Source organism: Talpa occidentalis, unplaced genomic scaffold, assembly GCF_014898055.3.
Source record: "Talpa occidentalis isolate TD23 unplaced genomic scaffold, MPIMG_talOcc4v2.1 talOcc4.11, whole genome shotgun sequence".
In the NCBI taxonomy this organism is placed as follows: domain Eukaryota; kingdom Metazoa; phylum Chordata; class Mammalia; order Eulipotyphla; family Talpidae; genus Talpa; species Talpa occidentalis.
In genome coordinates, this window is record NW_023601104.1 from 23204071 (window position 1) to 23222791 (window position 18721).

General features: G+C 34.4%; 1 protein-coding gene across 7 annotated transcripts in view; it reads right to left on the minus strand.

Annotated features, from left to right (window-relative positions):
- ZNF280D (zinc finger protein 280D) overlaps positions 1 to 18721 on the minus strand; it is a 111927-nt gene that overhangs the window by 42942 nt on the left and 50264 nt on the right. For all 7 annotated transcript variants that reach the window (XM_054701764.1, XM_037502553.2, XM_054701774.1 and 4 more), the window contains 6 exons: positions 16432 to 16589; positions 15379 to 15479; positions 14212 to 14358; positions 8511 to 8645; positions 6385 to 6692; positions 5787 to 5927 (listed from right to left, as the gene is read on the minus strand). In XM_054701764.1, the coding sequence (XP_054557739.1) occupies positions 5787 to 5927; positions 6385 to 6692; positions 8511 to 8645; positions 14212 to 14358; positions 15379 to 15479; positions 16432 to 16589 (990 nt within the window). The remainder of the gene's footprint in view (positions 1 to 5786; positions 5928 to 6384; positions 6693 to 8510; positions 8646 to 14211; positions 14359 to 15378; positions 15480 to 16431; positions 16590 to 18721) is intronic.

An 18721-nucleotide genomic window follows, 5' to 3' on the forward strand; every position in this document is an offset into this window, starting at 1 on the left:
AACACTTAGAGACTTCTTAGCAATTATTAGTAGAGGTTTTATAAAACCAAAATAAAGTGGAACTCAGGAGCTAAAACAATGCTTCCCCTAAGCACAGAACAGAAAACTACCAATTAAACTTTGTAGCTAATGATAACAGTTCTTACAAACCCTTTTAAAAATGATAAGGAAATAAGCCTACACCTATATGGACAGTTAATCCATGACAATGGAGTCAAGAACATACACTGGAACATGGATAGCCTCTTCAATAAATGGTGTTTAAAAACTGGTCAGCTGTATGCAAAAGAATGAAACTAGACCATGAGCTCGCACCATACACAAAAATCAATTCAGTATGGATAAAAGGCTTGGAAGTAAAACCTGAAGCCATAAAATACACAGAAGAAAACACAGGCAAAACATTTCATGACACAAGCTTTAGTGATGCCTTTAGGGACTCATCACCAATAGCAAGGAAAATAAGAGAGAACATAAACAGCTGAGACTACATCAAACTAAAAAGCTTCTGCACAGCAAAAGAAACAATAAAATGGAGACACCCTACTGAATGGGAAAAATGTTTGCATACCATACATCTGACAAGGGACTGATAAACAAAGACATACAAAGAACTCATAACACTTTACAAAAACAAAACAAATAATCCAATCAAAAAATGAGCAGAAGAACTAAAGACACAATTCTCCAAACAAGACATTCAGACTGCAAACAGACACATGAAAAATTGTTCACCATCACTTCTTATTAGAGAAATGCAAATCAAGACCAAAATGAGATAGCATCTCACACCTGTGAGGACGGCCCACATAGAAAAGACCAGAAATAACACATGCTGGTGAGGATGTAGAGAGAAGGGAAACCGTTTACACTGCTGGCAGGAATGCAAACTGATTCAGCCCTTATGGAAAACTGTATGGAAGTGTCTCAGAACATTAAAAATTGATTTTCCATTCAACCCACTAATTAGGTATCCACCCCCAAAATTAAAAAAGCACTAATTTGAAAGGAAACTTGCACTCCCAAATTTGTTACATCACTATTTATAATAGCCAAACTGGAAACAACTTAAGTGCCCCCAAATTGATGAATGGATCAAGATATGGTATATATCCATGCTGGAATATTACATAGCAATTAAAAGAGATAGTAATCTCATGCAATTTGTGGCAACATGGTGCTGGAAGGGATAATGACAACTGAAATAAGTCACAAAAAGAAAAATACTGGAGGATGTCATTAATATGTGGAATATAAAGTAACTAAACTAATTGAAGAGTCAGATAAAGGCCAGCTTAAAAACTAATCCTTGATGGCTGACTAAAGAACTGAAGCACCAAGATTGGGGAAGAGTAAGAACAAAGAGGGAAGAAAGTACAATGGACTATGGTGGTGGACTGGGCCTGACTTGGTTGGGTGCACTATGGTGGCAACACCTGATGAAGATATCAAATAGTACCTCAATTAAGATAAATAAATATAGTAAGGGAAAATTTTCATGTACTAAAAAGCCAAGATTAGGTTTGCACAGTATTATTAAAAGTGGAACCATAGACTAACATCATCAGTATCATCTTAAAGCTTATTTAGAAATATGAAAGTCTTGTACCTCTCATACTTACTGAACTAATCTCTGGTAGTGGGGCCTGGGAATCTGGTTTTAAAAATTTTTTCTAAAAATTCTTACACAAACTAAAGTTTGAGTACTAGTACCCTAACTTGTACTGGAAGACCCAAAGTAGCCAATATACTAAGTGAATGGTCACTCTCAGAGTACAAGGTAACCTTCATGTATGTATGGGAAAAGAAATCTGTTGACTAGTTATAATCCAGAGAATATCCTCAGAAGATTTCTACTAGTCATTTCTTCAATCTGGGATAACTACTACTAAAGACTTTACAAATCCAAGACATCACTACAAAAATTATTAAATGAACATTTTAGAAGAGCACAGAGGGAGTTGGGAAGCACTTAAAACTGAAAATGTGTGCAAAAATTTATACACACAACTGTGTTTCCTCAGCGGAAAGAGACCAAGATTTTATCTCATTCCCCAAAGTGAACCAAAATAAATTATTTTTAAAATGAGATTTAAAAGTAAATTTACAAATTTATTTTCTCTTTCTCCTCAGATCATGTTTTGGTTTATTTATCTATTGGGCAGGAAAAAGGGAAAGAATACATTTAGGGTCTTTTTGATGGCTTCCACTTCTGTTTAAAACTTACATCTCAATAAAATGTTGATAACTTTAACACTGTAATTGTCTGAATGCAGTTTTAATTTAGGTATCCCTATTTTTAAAGAAAAGATTTGCACTGCCTCTTTATTTATATTACACAAATTCCATGTGTATGATAGGAATGGAAAAGTGAATCTGCTGCTCACAAATAAAAAGGAAATAAAAACTACCCTTCTTTCTATTAGATTTGCATAGTTATTAAGAATACAGAAATAAGGAAATAGGGAAAAAGTTAAGGCTTTTATTAAAATACAGTAAAAATATGTTAAAACCTAGAATTTAAAAATTTACCACCTAGTTATATGACTATACATAAATATCAAAACTTGTGAAGCTGTTCTCTTAAAATAGGTGAATTAGTAAAAACTGTATGAATAAGACTGTTGAGAAAAAAAATCCATTTGACCATATATATTTTAATGCTTTTATTTATTTTTTAAAGGTTTTTTAATTTATTTCTGCATAGAACAAATGCGTAGAAGAATTTGGCCTGCATAGGCTAGAGGTGTGGGGGTGAGAGGATTCACTAGAGATAGAGTAGGAAGTAGAACAGGCGTATTTCCAAAATGTACTGCTAAGGGAGCAGCCGGCGAAATACTGTATGTGGGTTGGCTCCCTGGCTGGGGATGGAACTCAGGTTGTGGTAGAGACTGCACTGAGACTTAACCCCCTTTGCTACCAGGGAACCCCTGACCATATATTCTTAATTATCTTGAAGTAACAATTTTATTTCCAAAGAAATAGAAAAGGATCAATTTCCTAAGCATTCAAAAATATTGATGGTCTGACTCCCATTTTTAAGACACAGACTAGAGACTGGTGATGTAATAAGAAAGAAGGCAAGTTGCGTGCCTCATGGTAGGATAAGAAGGGGTGGGGAAGGAGACAAAGAGCAGCTGGCACAGAATAAATGTCTAATAATTATGTGTTAAACAAGTAAACACATATTCAAAAAGAATTACCACAGGATAAGCACTAATAATAACACATAAGAAGTTTTGTGGTTGGAAGGAAAATTGCAAGTAGATGGAGTAGAAACTACCTAATATAAGTTCATTTCAGTTAAAAAGGTCCCTACTTCCTTGCTTCAGGTAAAGCAAAGAGCAAGATCTAGAGATATTTAAAAACAGTAATAGCTGAAGTATCTGAAAAGGTAATTAGAAATTAGATATTGAAAGGTCTCATATTCTCCAGAAAACTTGAACTTCATCCTATTCATGTTAGAAAGGCAAAGGATTTGAGGGGGGAAAATGACAGGATGTCATAATGGAAGAGGGTATTGGGATATAGCTGGGAGATCAGTTACAAAATAAGTAGACAGTGGGGGCAAATCTTCCTCATCCTAAAAAAATATCTATATATGCTTGTGAGCAGAAGGAACCTGATAGATTGAAGAGATGAAGTTGCAACTTAACTGAATAAGGTTGTGAAAGAACTAGAGGAGATAAGTGATGGGTTCAACTAAAAGGGGGCCTCCCTGGTGGTGTAAGGGATTCTCAGCACTATCAAGCGATCTGTAGCACGAGTTCGATCCCCGGCCAGGGAGATATGCACATGGAGCAGCAGACCTCTCCTGTCTTACCCGTTGCTCCCCTCAGCAGTGTATTTCAGCCAGTCTGCTTGTTCTGTTTCCTACTCTGTCTCTGGTGAATCTTCTCACTCCCCACCCCTTTGGCCTACATCCCAGCTCTTGTATGCATAAATAAATCAATCTTTAAAAAAAGATTAATTAAAAGGATGACCTCCAACTGAGTAATTAGTAGGCCAGGTTTTTAAAAGGCTGAAATAAGAATTTTAGAGTACAGAAAACATTTAAATAGACATTTCAGGCGAAAATAAGTAAGTACTTAAAGACAGGAGTCAATCAAAGCTACAGATCATGAAGTCAGAGATGACCATATCAAGCAATATTTGGCAGTCTAGACCTGAATGTAAATTTCAGAAGAGGAAGACATTCATGTTTCACCTTGGTCTTTAGGCTATGTGAACATGACTAAAGGTACAAAAGGATTCTAGAACAAAAACAAAGCAGCAATCCAAACAGATGACCCAAGGGTGATGTTGTTTATAAAGTTAGATGGGTGACAGGTGACAGGTGGGATGAGCACAAGGGACTATGGTGATACTTTATGGTTGTTGTGGTGGTAGGAGAACTACAAGGACTACACCTGAAGGGAGAATAATGATGTAAGAAAATAAATTATTGAAAAATAAATAAAGTCAGATACCCATCTGACTTTAGAACTGCAAAAGCAAGTTAAAGTTCTAAAAAGTCACAGGAATTCAAAGGAAATGGACAAGGTATATGATGAAATTTAAATGATACAGAGATAAGAAAGGGGGTACAAAAACTTAAAAACAGATATGAAGTGCTGGCACGAAAGAAGTCAGGGTACCATAGGGGCCTCAGTGGTGGCCTAGGGGTTAAGTCTCTGTGCTTTTACCACTACAGCCTGAGTTTAATCCCTGCCCAGGAAGCTAATCCACATATGGCACAGCAGACCTCTTCTGTCTTGCCCGCTGCTCCCCTCAGCATTGAATTTCAGTAAATCTGCCTGTTCTACTCCCCACACTATTTCTGGTGAATCCTCCCCCACCCCTCCACCAACATCAATCCCCCCATGCCTCTGGCCTATACTCCAGTTCTTCTAGGGAAAAAAAGGATACCAAAAGGTCAGGCTAGTCATCAAGGAGAGAAATAAGTGTGTGAGAGAAGCTGAAACAGTTAAGAAAGGTGGGAGAATCCTGAAGGGAGTAACTGATAAGGACCAGAAAGTAACACAAAGTCATACTAGTTATGTATTAATTATATTTTTTTAAAAAATGAAACAATCTCACTTTGAATAGTCAACCCAACAGTTTTATATCTGAATAATTTTGACTATGTTTTAAATAAAAATCAATCCTGTAGGATACCTCTTTTAATGGAGAAACAAAGAAAATATGGCTGTGGAGGCTATCTCTGGATATAGTAAATATTAGGTAATCGATTTAAGTTGAATAAATTAGTGAGAAAGAATGTCAACAGGGCAACATTACTGGAATAGTCTCTTATTTTAATGAATGAATGCAAGGACAGATGGCTCAGTGGATAGATGAACAAATAGAAAGAAACAACCCAATATAGTTGCTAACATCATTGAAAATCCTACTCTCAAAGTGACTGCTTTATTGAGGATAATGCTCATGCAATTACATGTATTTATTTAGCAAATATATTTAAAACATTTAAATTTTTATCTTTAACAGTTGTATAGGAAAAATAATTACAGTGGAAAAGCTATTTCCCTAAGAAACCTATCCTAATTTCATTATTCTAACTGTTCTTATAATTTTATGTCAAGTAATTTTATAAAATGTTATAAAATTTTAAAATTTTAAAAAGTAGTACTAAACACTGTCCTAGAAGTTCCCTACTGCTGGATGCTTTTAGCTTTTAATACCTTTAAGAGAAAATAATTGGTTTCTTGTAGAATAACTATTTCCCATAAACAAATTTTAACTATAATTTTAATTGGTAATTATAAATGTTTAACTCATCTTACCTCATCATATGATTTACATAGGCTTTGCTACAGCTAGTGTTGTATCTGCAAAGACTACAGTGGACATATGTAGGAAAGTGGTTTGCAAAATCTTGTACTTCAGAACAACACTCAATGCACTTATGAATTCCCGGATGATACCTTGTGAAAATATAAAGAAAATGATAGACAATATATTTTAAAACAAAAATAATAAGGAAGAGCCTTATTCTGTTCATTAAGAGACAAAGTATTTAAATTACTATCTTTAGAGACTTATAATTTGAAAATCTGCTATTGAACAATAAGCTAGAATAAGTGTAAACAAGTTAATATTTTAATGTTTTTCACTTTAGTAAAAGGGGTTGAATTAACCAATTCAAACATGACAAGAGAAAGTGCAACAAAAAATACCAATGTGATAGATGAGTATTACAGAGAAAACATAGTAATTCAAGTACTGTTCAGCAATTGTACAAGTATCTTTTTATTATTTGCTTGACCTTAATGCTTTAAGTGATAGCATATAAATATACAAGAGTACATAATCGGGCAAATTTATATTAAAATTTTAATACATAAGATTAAATTAGTATTGTATTCAGGAATAAAAGATTACCTTAAATTCCTCAATGCTGTATTGACTTTACTTTTTTTATTGCTACTAGTCAATGTGCTTTGTTTCTTTTGCATATTAGAGATTTTTGATTTGTATTTAGATTTATTTCCAATAGGCTTACTTGCATTGGGTTTACTTGCACTGGATTTAGTTGTATTATGTTTGTTTGTATTAGATTTTGTAGGATTTTTAGCAGTTATATTTTTAGTCCTTGGAGGTGAGAGCTGAAGGGTAGAAGTGCTTGCACTAATGGAAGGTGTAGTAGAAGATCCTGACTGAACAGGTCCAACTGAAGCTCGAATAGTAACCTACAAAAATGAAGATAATATTTGATTCAGAAAAGTAATTACTGCATTAGTATAAAAATATCACTGTATAACAAAAGGTTAAACATCAAATATTTTGAAAAGAACAAGTATAAACTATAATTAGCTAAGTCTTCCATTTATTCTAAAATGCCCATACCAATGAAATGAGATTAAACTTGACATTTATTCACTTGCAATACTATATTTTTGTACTGATATCAGTTATATGTTAACAAAATTATTAATGGATAATAAGAGTTAATGCAAATTATGTGAATATTAAAAGAGCACATTGCAAAGTTATTTTTATGCTCTGATCTAACTATTCAGAGATCAAAATTTAAATCTCAAGTCCTGAAAAATAACTTTAGAAAAGCCTACCTTACCCTTTGACAACTATAAAACAAACAGAAGCACAGTAAATGTGGCTTCTTTCAAGTGGTTCATTGGACAGGATTTATGTTTACAAAGGTTATGAGAGGGGTTACATTAATTCATTTACCACATGGAGAGTTTAATAATATAAAATATCCTTAAAAGGCACTAATACATTAGGTATTCAGAAATAATATTTGTTGGTTGGCAGTTGAACACTTAATTGGCTACCTTAATCTTGTTAATCATTTGACAATACTTCCCTGCCCCATGTATAAGAACAACTTATGAGGATGTTCTATGAAATACAGGTGCTTTGGTATATTACACAAAAGCACTAGACTAGGAATCAAAAAACTAGGGTTAAATACTATTCGTTCCTAACCAAGTGACCTTGAATAAGTAACTTATCCTTTCTAAACCTTTTTATTTATAATATGGGGCAATACCTGCCTTGCTGTATGGTTTAAACAACAGAATATATTAAAAAGCATACAGAAAGCCTAATTCTAAAGTGCTACAAAAACATTTAGTAACATTATTATTAATATTATTACTACTATTTTTATTAATAAGGGAAAACATGAGAGGACTGCACTGCTTACATTAGTGTTCTGCATGTCCAGTCCCAGTATGGAATGAATGGACTGCAGGGAAGGATGCTGGATAGCTTCTCTTGCTCTAGGTCTTCAGAGCATGGCTTTATATTTGTTTTAGTTAATTCAAATAACAGACATACCCACATTCAAAGGTAAGTACCCAAAGCCAAATATAAATGTTTTGGGGATTATTTCACTTTGGATTATCCATGCCTCTGTTTCCCTCCACTGGAACAAATATTCAAGAGCTGACTGTATATAAAGAAGTCAGAGAAAACAGATGTATATAAGGCAAAAGGGGAAAAGTAAATCGCATCATCAGTATGAAGTCAGACATGTGTTTGCTCACTTAAAACATAATGCCATCCAGCAGCAGAACTTGCTTCTTTGACAATCAACTCAGTAATGACAACTTCAATAAATATTTGACAACCTACAGAATTCAAGGGAATATACAAGATGCTGAGGACACAAAGATAAATAAAACATGACTCCTGGTCTCAGGCATCTTAGAATTTAGCAGATAAAACCAACATACACAGTACCAACTAGAATAGCTCAAAATAGTCCATATAACATTGAAACAACCCATTGATCCAAGAAAGTTATTTTAGTTACACTTTTTTCCCCCAAAGGAATACCATTCTAGCACAGCACATACCACCATTCATAAAACAGTGGTTAGGAACTTTTTTCTAAATGTAAGAAATATTGATAGAATCTAAAATTAAAATCTTAGTAAAAGTGGAAACAATTTTTAACATATTTTATTCCATAGACAAACCAGGCAGAAGTTATTTTTATTTTCACATAAAATGTTAAAATAAAACACATGTGAACTCACTTTTGTTCCAGGAGGCAATCCTTCTAACTGTTTTGGTTTTATAAATGTTCGATGATGCTGAGTCTTATGATCCATTTTCTCTTTGCATGTCAAAAATTGCAGTCTGCATTTTGTACAACGATGTATTCCTTTTTTCTGTTGAAGAACAGGAAAAGGGAGGAAAAATAATTTATTTCCACAACCACAAATCCTATGTTCTGAAACTGCTCTGACTTGATTTTAATGATACCTAAATTATTTCAAGTGCTTTACATCTCCCATCATATATAGTAAAATATTATTTTATTTTTAAAAACATTATTTGCAGTAGTAGTGGGGTTTCAAACATGTAGATATTTGAAGACAAAGTCTATATCAAGGTTTTAATGAAAGTTCCCTCAATTGTATAAAAATTCTTTTAATTATAATTTTAAAGTAGTTAGACACAATATTGTGAAAATGAGCTATACTATGACCTATACTATGCTTTAACCCTAGAAAAAAGTAAATTCTTTTTTTAAGATTTATTTTTATTTATGCATACAAGAAGTGGGGTGTAAGCCAGAAGTATGGGTGTAGGGGAGTGAGAGGATTCACCAGAGACAGAGTGGGAGAGCAGAACAGGAAGATCTACTGAAATACACTGCTGAGGGGAGCTGCAGGTAAGACAGGAGAGGTGGGCTGTGCTGTATGGTTAAGCTCCCTAACCAGGGAGCCAATGCATTTGCAGTGACTGGCGATTGCTTGAAAGCGCTGAGACTTTAACCTCTGAGCCACCAGGGCATCCCGAAGAAAGTAAATTCTTTTTAATTTTTCCTATTTTCAGTTGGTTGCCAAATTGGTAAATTCAAATATCTATCTACATTTCAAAGAAGTTTGTTACAGAAATGATTATATAAAGCAGTGTAATCTTGTAAAACTTTGTTACAATTAGCTATCCAATAAAGGTAGCTACTAGCCACAGCTAAAATAAGCACCAAAAATGTGCAAAGTGCAACTGAAGAACTGAATTTTTTTTTTATTTATTTATTTGTTTGTTTGTTTGATGGTTTGTTTATACAAGCACTGGGTACAGTCAGAAGCGCGGGAGGGTGAGAGACTTCACCAGAGCCAGAGCAGGGGCAGAGCAGGCAGAAGGACCGAAGTACACTGCTGAGGGGAGCAGCGGGCGGCAGGAGAGGTCTGCGCGCCATGTGGGACCCTCCTCCAGCGGCTGGGGAGCAGCCGGGGATCGAACCGGCACCGCAGAGGCCTCGGGCAGCCTCGCAACCCAGCGCTCAACCGCTGCGCCACCGGGGAGGCCCGAAGAACTGAATTTTTAATTAATTTTAATTTAAACAGTCACATGTGGCTAGCAGTTACTATACTGGACATGCATATTTGGAAGCATAAATCAGAACAACTGATCCCAATTTACTTCCTGGTTGAGACCCCTTGACTGAGTCCTTTCTCAAACTTAATCTTGTTATAATTCTAGAGATGAGAAGCAAGACCCAAGAAAAATCTAAATCACTTCACTATAACTAGTTAGTGACATTGCCAGACTCCTGGTTTCATTGTTTCTACTACCATTCTGATGCAATCTACTGTCTTGTCCCTGTGAGGTTCTTTTCTCCCTTTTCCTCTCAGCCACCTATTCTTCCCATAGTTGCCAATGATCTTAAAACACGGCAAATTTTTCACATGCTTAAAATGTTTTGATAGTTTTCCAAAGCTTTGATTTTGGTTTGCAAGGATCCACATGAATTGCCCTGCATTCTATTGCTACAAGCTTATTTCCTACACTTTTCCTCTTATGAGTTTACTTGCTTCAAGTCAAACTGGCCTCTGTGTTGTTCACTGACTGTCCCAGATACATATACTACTTAACTGCCTACATAGTGTTACCTCTCACAGATTTCCATATGGCTTACTCCTTTATTTCCTGCGGAGAGACCCTTTTTCACCACTATATATAGAGAACAGCAACCACTTCTCTACTTTCCAACACCTTCCCAATTCTTGGCACTCCCTGTCCTCCACATTTTACTTCTACAATATAAACCATTAGTTTGCAACACATACATTCAAATAAAAACATACATCTATTCATTATCTTTCTCCACTATAATACAATTTCAGAGGGTGCACACTTTTTGTTTATAGCTATATACTATCTAGAACACTACTTGCAAAATAATTAGGCACTCAATAAATATTTACTAAATAAATGGATAGTAAGGCAGAAAATAAGAGGCTGACAGAGAAAATGCATGTGAAAAGCAGGTAAATTTAAGGATTCAAAATGTCTGCATTCATTCAATGAATATTTGTCTAGACTATTGAGGCAGAACATATTAATCTACCATTTTTCTTAGCTGGACACATGTCTTGCACATCTATCTTATTTATTTAAGCATTTCAATGTGCTAAGGATGATAAAAACAGCACATTTTTTAAAAAGATTTATTTATTTATTTTATACAAGAACTGGGGTACAGGTCAGAAGCGTGGGAGGGTGAGAGAATTCACCAGAGCCAGAGCGGGGAGCAGATAGGCAGACGGACCAAAGACACTGCTGAGGGGAGCAGCGGGAGAGGCAGGAGAGGTCAAAAACAGCACATTTTTTTAAATAACATGATGTTCAACCTAAGAAATACCGATCTATCCCAAGGGTAGAGAATTATTTGTGTTAAACTTTTTTACAAGCATACTACATTGTTTGGGAGACTTGAATGATTTTTTTTTTTTTTTAAATCTTTTTTTTTTTTTTTTTTTTTATAGAGGCATGTTTTATTTATTTATTTTGTTTGTTTGTTTGTTTTGTTTATACATGCACTGGGTACAGTCAGAAGCGTGGGAGGGTGAGAGAATTCACCAGAGCCAGAGCGGGGAGCAGAGCAGGCAGAAGGACCGAAGTGCACTGCTGAGGGGAGCAGCGGGCGGCAGGAGAGGTCTGCGCGCCATGTGGGATCCTCCTCTGGTGGCCGGGGAGCAGCCGGGGATCGAACCGGCGCCGCAGAGGCCGCGGGCAGCTTCGCAACCCAGCGCTCAACCACTGCGCCACCGGGGAGGCCCGAGACTTGAATGATTTAAAGATAATTTCAATTGTATGTAATTTCTACCCTTAGACCTAATACCAATGTGAAATCTGACTCTGGTAGAGCAGTAAAAGTCTGGGCTCATAAGTCTAATTCTAAATCTAACAGATAATAAGATCTTGAGCAAGTTATTTCCCTAAAATCTTGTTTCCTCATGTATAAATTAGAAGTAACAACATATATACATGGCTGTGAAGACTAAGTCAGATAACGCATGTAAAGCCTTTGTTGCTGCCAGAGGTAATTATATATGTTAATGATTATTATTTTTATTAACAATTTAATGAGCATATTTAACACATCCAAAAACACTTTTATTATTTCTTAAAAATCAAACTAATGACAGCTCTAACTTCATCCAAGACTTAATAATATAACCTCTTAAAGTTACAACCATAGTCCTCAAAGACAATAAAACAAACCAGAGTCAACAATGCTTAGTGCTAATACTGTGCTAATAAGGTGATTTCACTTACAAGTTTACAAACCTGATCACCTATGGTCCTACAATATTTTATAAATAATTATGCAACTCATCAATGCCTTGAAGGATACTTGATGATCTTTTTTATTAATACTGTCCCATCTTAACTACTGACTGTCTACCTCCTAGGTACTCCAAAGAAGCAAAAAGAAAATTGGGCATTCATTGCAAGTTAAGACATAAAACTCAGGGTATTAAAAACTGATTATAAATCACACAGCCCTTGGAGAAGTTTCACATAATTATCATTTTTCCACATCTACATCTCACTCTTGTGTTTAGTAAAGCATATGGAGAAAAATATGTTAAAAGGATCACAATGAAACAGAAGTACTGTTATAGACCCCATTCTCCCTTTTAAAATTAAAGGTCAAAAATGAAACACAGAATATCAAAAATAGTGTTTTCCACACACCTGTTGTTAACAGGTATTTGCAAATAAAGAATTGGTGGTCAAATAAGTTTGGAGAATACTACAACATCCTTTGCTTAGAGATTTCCAATGCTACTAGCATATTAAAAGTTCTAAGAAATCTTATTTTAAAGTACATATTAACAAAACTGTTTAATTTTGTGAATATAGGGAAAACCAAGAATAGAAAAGTCTTGCCAAAACTTCTCAAAGATATGTGATCCCAAATTCATTTTGGAATTATACTTTTATGATTTATCTCAATTAAAAAACATGTCAAAAGATTCTCTAAAGGCTAGACTTGAAAGCAAAGTGAGCAACAATGCCGAATAAATTGGTATGCCAATTTAATCAATAAGAAAAAGAAATGAGTCATTAATAAGATGGAAAACTTGATTAAAATGATTAAATGACTTCTGATTTGGGCAAAGAAATTTGTTCCTACAAACATTCAAGAACAATATCAGTGCCACAGAAAAGCTTTCTGTCCAAAGAAAAGATGTTTTAATTGTTTCATAAAAATAACGAGCAAGTTGGGCCTCCCCAGGTGGCACAGGCAGTTGAGCGCTGTGCTGTGAAGCTGTCTGCAGCCTCTGCAGTGCCAGTTCTATCCCGGCCAGCTGGCGAGGGTCCCACATGGCACGCAGACCTCTCCTATCTCGCCCGCCACTCCCCTCAGCAGTGTATTTTGTCAGTCTGCCTGTTCTGTTCCCTGCTCTGTCTCTGGTGAATCCTCTCACCCTCCCGCGCATCTGGCCTATATCCCGGTTCTTGTATAAATAAACAAATAAATAAATCTTAAAAAAAAAACCAAGCCAAGTATAACAACAGATTTCAAGAGAAGGATGTAAGTGCTAATACCGTGTCCCAAAAACTACACAGCAAAACTGGAAGAAGTCATCCACCAAAAAAAAAAAAAAGGCCTAAATATAGTTCTTTGGTAGAGTTCATGTATCAAACAGTATTACTGTTTCCTTTATCACTGGCAGCTAAAGAAGACCACACTTGATCAATGATAACAATATGTCTTCTCCTAAGGGTTCTAGAAAGTGGAAATAAGAAAAACAAATTTATAAGTACTCAACCTTTTTTATTTTTTCAGTTCAAACTCATCTTTTTCCTTACTTTTGATCATCTATCGTCAACATAATTTCCACATCCACTCATAGCTCTTGGAAAATCAATTCTTTGAATATTCCATTCATCTTCCTTTTTTTCCTTCCCTCCTAGGTTTCCTATTTCTAGCTATCTTTCAGAATTTTCATCTATGAGCCACATCACCAGAAAGAAAGCAAGGATAAGAAGTGAAAGTTCTGGACCTCCCTGGTGGCCTAGGGGTTAAGTCTCAGAAGCTGTACTGCTACAACCTGAGTTCAGCCTGAGTTTGATCCTGGGCCAGGCAGTTAACCCACAGATGGTGCAGCAGACCCCTCCTGTCTCACCCGCTGTCCCCTCAGGAGTGTAAATTTGCCTGTTCTGCTCCCAACTCTGTCTCAGGTGAATCCTCTCACCCCCGACTGCCTGCACCTCTGACCTACACCCCAGACCTTGTATGCAAAATAAATAAATAAATCTTTTTTGAAAAAAGTGAAATTTCACAAGTAATTCAGCAGAAATTGCAAGTCAACTGGAACATTGATCATTCTGAACAATGCTGCTTCCCTTACTGAATAAATCTAATCAATATTCTAAGTAATAATCCATATTTTAGCTAAAACAGCACAAATGAGAACTGTTAGATCTTACCTGATGCTTCATATAATGATGCATATAAGGTGTAGCAATTTTAATAACTTTGAGGCAAAATGGACATAGCAAGTTCTTAGTGTTTTCATGGGATGTTCTAAAATGAGTTTCTACATCACAAAATGATGAAGATCTATAATTGCAAACCTACAAATAAAAACATCATATTTAACTGGAAAATGTATAATATAAAATTACAAAATAATAGTGATAGATTATGTATTAGAATGTTATGTACGACTAATTTAGCTCTGATGAATTAGTACACAACCAAGAAACCCATTAATCAAAGTTTCAAATGATAATCATTGAGATAGAAAAGTTATCTTTCAAAGATTAGGGCAACTCCTCAAAACAGAACTAAGTTCCTTTCTTTTTAGAAGACCTTATTTTTCAACTTCTATCATGACCTGAATTTTCAAGCTCTTACACCTCTTGATCTATAAAGTTTTTTCTGCTACATACAATAGCATTCTCCTTTACATTACAAACGGCCTCCAAATATGGCAGTAACAATTTATTTTTACCTTGCTTTCCTATTTCTTCACATTATGAAAAATAATGGTCCACAGCATTTGGTAGGGTTGTCTGTTACTTAAACATTTCATACTTCCCTTATATGCCTATACTCTACCTTACATGGTAAAATAAAACAATGTATTTTTCTTTCTCCTACAGGGTTTTTCTAAGTTCATTATGGGAGTATTTAAACAATGGCCTGTTGGGTCATTTCCAACTCCCAGACTCAAAAACAATGCATAAGTTCAGGTTCAAAGGCTTCCCATGAATAAATATTTTACAAGAGGAATTTTAATTTTAGTAACCAATTTTATCTAAATGGCTGTAAAAATAAAATAATATATTTTATGACAAATGAATATATAAGGATTTATCTCATGACACATAAAAATTATATAAAATTTGAATTTTAGTGTCCATAAACTTTTACTGAGACACAGCCAAATCCATTCACTTACTTATTGTCCATGGATGCCTTTGTGTTACAATGGCAGAGTTGATTAGTTGCGACAAAACCTTATGACCCTCAAAGCCTGAATATTTACTATCTTGCCCTGTATTTATAGACGGAAATTTGCTGACGACTTAGTAGTTAAAATCTTGTAACCAAAACAACAGACACTAATACAAAATACAATATGTGCATACCTGGCAAATATATGGCATTTCACCAGGCTTATGATTGTCCTTCATATGTTGTAAAAGAATATGCTCTGTTTCAAATGATAATTCACAGATTTTGCAAATGGCTAAAAAGAGAAGGGGGGGGAAGAGATTCTGCAATTTAAAAAACACACATACACATGTATCATTCATTTTATATACCTGTAACAACAACAAGTAGTACTGGTGGTAGTGGTGGTAATCAATGATTCTAAATATTATAGTAACTCAATTTCTATAATAACATTATAAAGCAAGATTTCTATTATTCTCATTATTTCAATATTAACTAACTTTCCTGAGATCACATAGCTGTATTAAGAGACAGAGCTTGGATTTTAACTCAAGCTATCTAATAACAAAATCTGTGATTTTAACCACCATTGTTGTGATTTTTCTTATTAAAAATTTACATGAAAGATATTGATTACATATCTGAAAAATATGACTAAAGCTTCTATTTAGTCCCCCACATATAAAGCACAGGTTATTTACCTTAATGAGTGATTTACAAGAGGAATTTGAATTTTAGTAAAATAATTTTATTAAAAGTTTATATAAATTGGGCCTCCCCGGTGGCGCAGCGGTTGAGCGCTGGGTTGCGAAGCTGCCCGCAGCCTCTGAGGCGCCGGTTCGATCCCCGGCTGCTCCCCGGCCACCAGAGGAGGATCCCACATGGCGCGCAGACCTCTCCTGCGGCCCGCTGCTCCCCTCAGCAGTGTACTTCGGTCCTTCTGCCTGCCTGCTCTGCTCCCCACTCTGGCTCTGGTGAATTCTCTCACCCTCCCGCGCTTCTGACTGTACCCAGTGCATGTATAAACAAAAACAAACAAACAAACAAATAAATAAATAAACAAACAAACATGCCTCTATTAAAAAAAAAAAAAAAAAGTTTATATAAATTAAAACTAATTTTTTTTTCAATTTTGCCCTCAAATTCCAAAGTCTTATTCTTATTTTTCTAACAGACTTCTTTTTGTCAGAATTTGTATTATCAAAATCAACAATACTAAATACTGAAATGAAATTATAACTTACTAGAAAATTCATGGGGGGTGTGTGTACTTTCAATGTGACACTGCAGTTGAAATGGTGTGGGAAACTGACGGTAGCAGTGCTGGCAGGTGGTGTGGTTTTCCCAGCTCTCACTGCTCTGCTTCTCAAGTTCCAAATGGTGTTTCATGTGGTTCATAAACCTACAAATGATTGTCAACAGGTGCAAAAATTCAGATTTAAAAAGAAAAATCTCAAAAATAAGTATCTGAACCTAAGTCTTAAGAATATAGATGTAGTACTCAAAATGAACTTTCAAATGTCATAAAAGTCCCTAGAAAAATGTGCATGTAAGTAATCACTTTCATTAAGTCACTAATTAAACTCTTTTCATCTTTGTATTAAAATAATTCATTAATATAATTATCATTAATTTTCTCTAATCTTAACCATTTTAATTATTAAGAAGTTTTTTAAAGACAAACAGCAGACTTCTTTTCCATACATGAAATAATATTTACAAACAAAATCGTAAAGGGAAGGAAACTCTTCACTAAAATCAGCTACAAAGTGATGAGAAAAATATTTTAAGCCTATGAAGATATACAATAGATTCCAGCTGTTTAAAAGAGAAATTACTGGTACTTTTAGTTGGGTCCGGTTTCTAAATGCATGTAATAGCAATTTTAATGTCTACAATTACAATTATTTAATGATTAATGGTTTACCATTAGCATGATTGTTCATTTTAACTTGCAGACAGTGCCCTTTGCAGGCAATGTCCATTTTTCAGTTTTACACTCTGCTATTTCAGCTTCCCTAAAAAGGTTTTTTATGTGCAGAAACTATGACCTTCAATAGCAGATAGTGCAGCATAAATGAGAATACCTATTTAAAAGAGCTCACTCTAGCTTTTTACTGAATTTAAAAGTAAAGTTACTCAATCAAAGTAACAAATTTTTAGACTGGATCAACTATTAACAATTACTCACTTTGAATCCCTGAAAGAAATAATCTTGAAACAATGAGATAATGTCATCAATGACACGGATAGCAATCATCACCAAAGTTATAACATTTATCTCTCACCCTTCCACATCACTACTTCACTTTGAAGTGGGTATGTCACACCATGAAATCTTTTTGTCCTACTGCAGTTTTAATACCAGCTTTACAAACATTTATAGATATTTCTATTCTTGGCTAAATATTAAAATGAGGGAAGGAAACTCCTAAGAATTTTCATAGAATAAAATAAATCTGGTTTTGGTGACACTTAAAATGTAGGAAAAACACACATACACACAAATGATAATGGGGAAGAGAACAGAAATCTATATAGCAATCAGTTTCATACTAGTCTCTACAAATTCCCTTCCCAGTTTTTACTGTTAAGATAAATTATTATTTAACATTAACATATATAACTTACTGGTCATGAAGTATTCACCATCAATGTTTCACTTACTAAACAATCAATTCTTTAAAATGCTCAATTCCTAGATATTAAAAATGCTTACAATTTCTGGATATTCTGATAATCTAGAAATATACAATTAAGCTTCAGAAACAATAACCAAAAAATGATTTTTGTTTAATATTAAATGAGCTAATATTAAAGGGAGGGCAAGGAACCTATTGCTGAAACTAGTATCAGGTATAAATGTTTAAGTACATAATGAGTGAACCATGTTTCTATTCTTCTTACCATATTTACTAACATGATTTTACTGGTGTATTTTACAATTGAAATGCTAGAATATGGAATAGGTGACAAAGTTTCAGTATTATGCCACAAAGCACAGTACCATTTCTGTTAAACTAAAACCTTGAAAAAAGGAGATAAAGAAATGTGAAAATGCATATGAAATAACCTAGAGAAAAATATTGAAAACTATAAAGCATAAATAAGACATTAATAATTGTCATAGGAGAATATCACAGTGTATATTTTCAGAATTTTCTATATGCTGCATTTTGGACCCAACTTGGAGGAGAATAAAACAAATACTGGGTACAGAAGTAATCTGTTATAAATAAAAACAATCATGGGTAAACATAAGAAAATATACATATACTATTTTCTGTATACACACACACACTCACACACACACCTCTCACCAAAGAGAGATACACCAATATCTGCCACTTTGGGGGGAAAAAATTCTGAAATAGTTTGAAGAAAGAATAAAAAGATAAATGATAAAACAGGTAGAGTAAAATATTAATGTTAAGATCAAACTAATAAATATACACTGTCCACTGTAAAATATTTAAAACTTTGTTGAATGAAATTTTTTATAATAAAAAGGTGGAAAACAATTTTACATAATAT